At 32.8% G+C, this 5,909-nt stretch overlaps 1 protein-coding gene across 1 annotated transcript; it reads left to right on the top strand.

Moving 5' to 3' along the window:
• The first annotated feature begins 506 nt into the window (after positions 1-506).
• On the top strand, positions 507-5,012 carry LOC110792735 (GDSL esterase/lipase At3g26430-like). The gene is made up of 5 exons (XM_021997569.2): positions 507-886; positions 1,795-1,977; positions 2,583-2,752; positions 3,500-3,770; positions 4,623-5,012. Exons 1-5 carry the CDS (start codon positions 613-615, stop codon positions 4,892-4,894), a joined length of 1,170 nt encoding a protein of 389 aa, XP_021853261.1. The 5' UTR covers positions 507-612; the 3' UTR covers positions 4,895-5,012.
• The last annotated feature ends 897 nt before the right edge of the window (positions 5,013-5,909 follow it).

Here is a 5,909-nt window from a genome sequence, read left to right as displayed (position 1 = left end):
GGGGGATCCATCAGTCTCATAATAAATTTATTGTGTAGTTCTACGTACATATTATGTACTTTCTCTGTTCTTTTGTAAATGACACAATTATTTAGGCATGTTTGCCAATTCACAATTTCATGAACATTAATTAATATCTTCAGTTATGGATAAGAAAAATTATAAAAATTTGATATTTAAAAAATATTTCGTATTTATTAAGACGAATCTTATAAAATCCAACATGACTGCTTTTTCTTAAGTATAAATCACAAAAGAAAGTCAAGGGGGCTTGTGTGAATAGTGTCCAAAATCCAATTGTGTCATGTAAATAAAAATAGAGGAAATATTAAAATTCAAATAGAATCAAGAATTAAATATGTAAAAAATCAGCTCATACCATCCAGATCACATAAAAAACAAATTGAACAAAATTACTAAAAATAAACAAGTCAAGTTTCTTAGGAAAACGTTAACCGGACAATTTATCAAGTCAAATCAAACTTGTCAACTAAACATAGCCAAAATCACAACTCCTCAACCAAAAATAAAAGGTGTAAGAATAAAAACTCAATACCCAAAAAGTTAATCCATAATGTCTTGAATCTTGATCCCTCAAACACAAAGAGTGCAATGAGTTTTGGCATAATTAATGTCATTATTTTTGTGTTTTTGGTAGCATCCAATAATTTAGGGGTGTCATTAGCGTTACCTGCCGGAAAAACTAACCACCATGTAAGGCATTGTGTATGGAATTATCCGGCCATTTTTAACTTTGGTGATTCCAACTCCGACACCGGCGGCATTGCGGCGTTGTACGGACCGGTGCCTCCTCCAAATGGCGAAACCTTCTTTGGTGGTTCGGCTGGCCGTTTATGCGATGGTCGTCTCTTTATCGATTTCTTAGGTACGTACGTATGCATGTACTCCTTTTGTTTTGATCCTCATGCATTTTGTTATCTTTTTAATTGAATGTTGTAGACTTGCAGTACGTGATTTATTATGGAATTGTTATATTTTCTGTCACAAATAGGTAGTATTTCGTGTTTGATTATTGCGGAACAATTTTCAATAAAATATAAATATAAAAACATTAAAGAAGAGAAGTAAATTCGAAATTTACGTGGTTCAGTCAATATGATATGATCTAGGGGATTTAAGAGCTTTTTTTAACCCTCAATAAAGGAAACTTTGTTTTTATCCTCGTCTTGTTATTTTTTAATTCGAATGTAGTATGTAGTTTATTATGGAATTGATGCATTTTCTTTTATAAATAGTAGTGTTTGAAGTTTGATTATTTCGGAATAATAGTTAATAAAATATAAATTAAAAAACGACGAAGAAGAAAAGTAAAAGCACGAGAAAATCACGTGGTTCGTTCAATATGACCTAGTTCTTGACCTTCAATGGAGGAAACAAGAGGATTACAAAGAGTTTTTCAAAAGGCTTGATTAGTTAATTACCTGGTTCCATTTTAATTTTTTTAGAAGGCCTTATAGAGATAAGAAAACCCCAAGAAACTTTAAATTATTCGCCAAGAAACACTTCATTTCTCGTCATGGACAAAATTGAAAAAAGCCAACCGAAAAACTGACCAGTGATTCCCCGCCATGGGGTTTCATTCCCCTGCGCGGGGATCAGATCACAAACGCTTCTTCGAATGTGTTTCAAGCCACAACTAACATTTTTCAAATCACAATTTCTCGTATAAAAACTATTGCATATAGTGTGTTTGTTAGTACACATTATAATTATTTACGATTAAAATAAATTTACTATGTATGCCTCATTCTATGAATTTTGATTTTTGTTCAGCTGAAAGTTTGGGATTACCATTTTTGAGTCCATACCTAGACTCAGTAGGCTCGAATTTTAGCCATGGAGCCAATTTTGCGACAGCAGGTTCGACAATCAGACCTCAAAACAACACATATTTGGACATCCAATTTGCCGAATACTCCAACTTTTACCAAAAGTCCCAAATATTCAGTAAACAAGGTATTCTCTAATCCTTTTACGTTATATACATTCATATTATTCCGGCATAACATACACCACGTTATATACATTCAATCATTATGTGTAGGGGTGAGCACAACAGGGTACCCTGTTGAAATTTCAGGAACCGGAACCTGTTGCAACAGGTTCCGATTCAGGTTACCCTGTAATTTTGAAATTTTAAATAAAATATTTATATTTTATTGAAAAACTATCTACTTTAATTTATAGTTGGGTTTTGATTGTTTTATAATTTGGGTTTAAGTTGTAATTCTATATTTATATTTTCCAAAAATTAGCTTGGAGTGTTTTATATTTTGGGCATATGAAGCATTTTCATATGGCCCATTTTCTTATTTTGGGTACCCACGTTAAAATTAGTGTGTACAGGGTACCCAACAGGGTACCCGTTCTAAAAATTTGTTACTCGGAACCGGAATCTGTTGCAACAGGTTCCCAAATTTGTTACCCGAAACCGTAGGTTCCTAACAGGTTCCGGTTCCAATTCAGGGCACCCTGACTTTTTACTCACCCCTAATTATGTGTATTGTTGAGTGTATATTTTTTATTTAATAGCACCTGAATAAATTAAATATGGAACTTAGGAGGAGTTTTTGCGGGATTGTTACCTAAAGAAGAGTACTTCAGTCGTGCTTTATATACGTTTGATATTGGCCAAAATGACATCACTACTGGCTATAGACTAAACTTGACCTCTGAGGACATCAAGGCCTACATCCCCGGTGTTATTGATCAATTCACCGAAGTCGTAAAGGTATGTTACATAGTTACACTTTGTTAAAATAATACTTTATCTGTTTGGAAATACTCGTAATTAGGGATGGAAATATCCAGTGGAGATGAAAACCCGAATTAAATGGATGAGAAACGGGTGATGGGTGAAGCGGGTGATGGATGCGGGTGGGATGCGGTGATGTTTTTTAATCTATCACCCAACCCACCACCCGTTTATCATCCGATCTATCAACCATTTATTATATATATTATTTTTATTTTTGTTTTAAACATAAAAAGGTGTTAGTAAATCCATTATTTATTAAATTTAGTGTTTGTTTAATTTTTTTTGTGTTACAAGTTATGCATGATGAGAAACATTTATATGTTTCGGTAGTAAATATAGGTATATAATATTGTTTTTTTTTGGTTAATTATTATTCATATTCTTAGGTGGTGAATTTGTAGTGGTTAATAGTTTTTACCCGAATATCACCCGGTCAACCCGTTTCATCCGCGGGTGATGGATGGACGGAATGCGGGTGACGGATGGACCGGGTGTAGCGGATGAGAATGGGTGATGAATGCGGGTGATGCTCCACCTATCCAAATCCCACCTATTTTCATCCCTACTCGTAATGTTGCATATGACAATGCAAAATTTTAATCATTAATATCTTAAAATCTTTTCAAGCAAAATTTATTCAAAGTAAAAAATAAATATTTTGAAAATACGCATTAAGCTGAATCTAACAAGATCTCATATGACTTTGTTGTCCTCCTCTAGGGTGTGTATGGAAAAGGAGGACGGGTATTTTGGATCCACAACACAGGCCCATTGGGCTGCCTAGCATATATGCTAGAACGCCTTCAACCTGCACCGGCCCAAATTGATAAACTTGGATGTGCAAGCCCATTAAATGAGGTTTCCCAATACTATAACAGTAAGCTTAAAGAGGCTGTGGTTCAGCTAAGGAAGGATATGCCTTTGGCTACAATCACATTTGTTGATATGTACTCTCTTAAACTCAACCTCATCTCCGAAGCCAAAAATTTTGGTAAGCATTTTTTTCCTTTCTCTTCTCAGTATTTTGAGAAATTTATACGTAGTAATTAAATTGTAACGTTATACTACCTCGGTTTCAAAAAGTTCTTTACACTTACTATTTGTACGGACTCCAGTGGAATATTTGACCGTTAATAATATTCTATTCTGTATGACAAAAAATTATAAAGAAATGATATTTATAAAACATATTTTGAGACGAATCTAAAAAGATATCTCATGATAATTTTTGATGGATATAATAGTGAGAATTTGGTCAAAGTTTTTATTTTTGAACACGTTTTACAAAGTGTAAAGAAGTTTATGAAACGGAGATAGTACAAGTTAAGAAATACGATCATGTCACCGGTTATAGTGTTGTACTATGGAAATCCGCGATCCCCCGTGTGTAAGAAAAGAAATACGGTGTAGGAAAAGTTATACAAGTTCTAAAAGGTTACAAAAAGACCCGATTAGACATATTTTGTTTCAAGTTTTTTTTTTTTTGGTCATTCTACCTCCGTTCCAATATGATCTTTACACATTTCGCTTTAGTTCGTTTCATAATGTTCTATACGCTTTGCTTTATTCTATTTTTGGACATTAAAATTTACTACTTTATCCTTCTTACCCTACAATATTTATAATTTTCCACCTACTTTCTCTTACTTTATTCATTTTTTTTTCTTACACTTACCTAAATTTTTACACATTTCTCTTACTTTATCTATATTTTATTTTATTTAATCAATTTTCTATTTTTGTCTTAATATTTGTGCAAAATGTAACTGTAAATATCTTTATGAAACAGAGGTAGTAAGATTTTCAATGATTTCTAATAAGTTAAATTATATGAAAATTGCAGGATTTGAGGAACCTCTAGTAGCTTGTTGTGGCAATGGAGGAAAATACAACTTCAACAGCACAACGAAGTGTGGAAACACAGACACTGTGAATGGCAAAGAGATTTTGATTGCAAAATCATGCCCTAATCCATTGAAACGGGTAATTTGGGATGGAATTCATTACAGTGAGGCAGCTAATAAGTGGATATTTGATCAAATAAGCAAAAATCCCTCATATTTAGACCCACCAATCTCTTTGAGTAGGGTTTGTCGACAGAGGCGGAACCATTAACCACATTGTCTACCCTCTTTAAAACAAATTTATTGTATACTACCTCGTGACCTGAGTTTAAAATCTTTTCTGAACACTTTAATTTTGATTTGATTATTTTATTTCCCATTCTTTTTAATTAGTTTGTCCACACATTTTTTTTTCTTCAATGTTTTTATTAATTCAACCTTTATTAATTATTGGAAAATTCGTTAAAAAAGACTTTTTATAACCCAAATTTTGCAAAAAATGACCTTATATAAATTTTTTGTGAAATCACACCTTAATGTAATTTTTTTTTTTTTGCGAAAGACAACCAAAAGTAAATTTCCGGCATTGACTGAGCTTTTTCGGCCATTGACTTGCGCGTGAGAAGCACGTGTGACTTTATTTTGCTAATCACACCCAAATTTCCTCCAAAATTCTAAGCTTTAAAACCTAAAGTTGGAAAAAAACTTCGAAATAAAATCAAGTTTGAAAATTCAAGACTCGGGAAAATCAATGTCTTTAGCCAACGTAAGCCACACGTGCTGCTCACGTGCAAGTCAATGTCCGGAAAAGCTCAGTCAATGCCGGAAACTTCCCTTAGGTCCTTTCTCGCAAAAAAAATACTTTAAGGTGTGTTTTCACAAAAAAATAATTATATAAGGCCCTGGCTCGCAAAATTTGAGTTATAAAAGGTCATTTTTAACAAATTTACCTTAATTATTATCATGATTTAAATTTTAACTAAAAAATATACTCTTATATTGACATTTTTTTTTTTGCATCAAATGGACAAATATTTAAAAATGAATCGATAGGATAATTTAATGCGGTTTTACATGTTATTAAAGAAAATTGGAACTGTTATACTGAGTATTATAATTTTGCACACCCTCTTTTCAATTCCGAGTCACGCCATTGCTTGTCGAAACTCAAAAGTATAAGTAAACTAGGTTAGGTCCCGTGCAACGCACAGTTATTACTACTCCGTAAAATATTTTATTATTTCAATAGTATCCAAATAAAAGACTTGTGATATTAGGAACACGTG

The sequence above is a fragment of the Spinacia oleracea genome, chromosome 1, assembly GCF_020520425.1.
Source record: "Spinacia oleracea cultivar Varoflay chromosome 1, BTI_SOV_V1, whole genome shotgun sequence".
Taxonomy (NCBI): Eukaryota; Viridiplantae; Streptophyta; class Magnoliopsida; order Caryophyllales; family Amaranthaceae; genus Spinacia; species Spinacia oleracea.
This window is presented reverse-complemented; position numbering and strand designations above follow the sequence as displayed.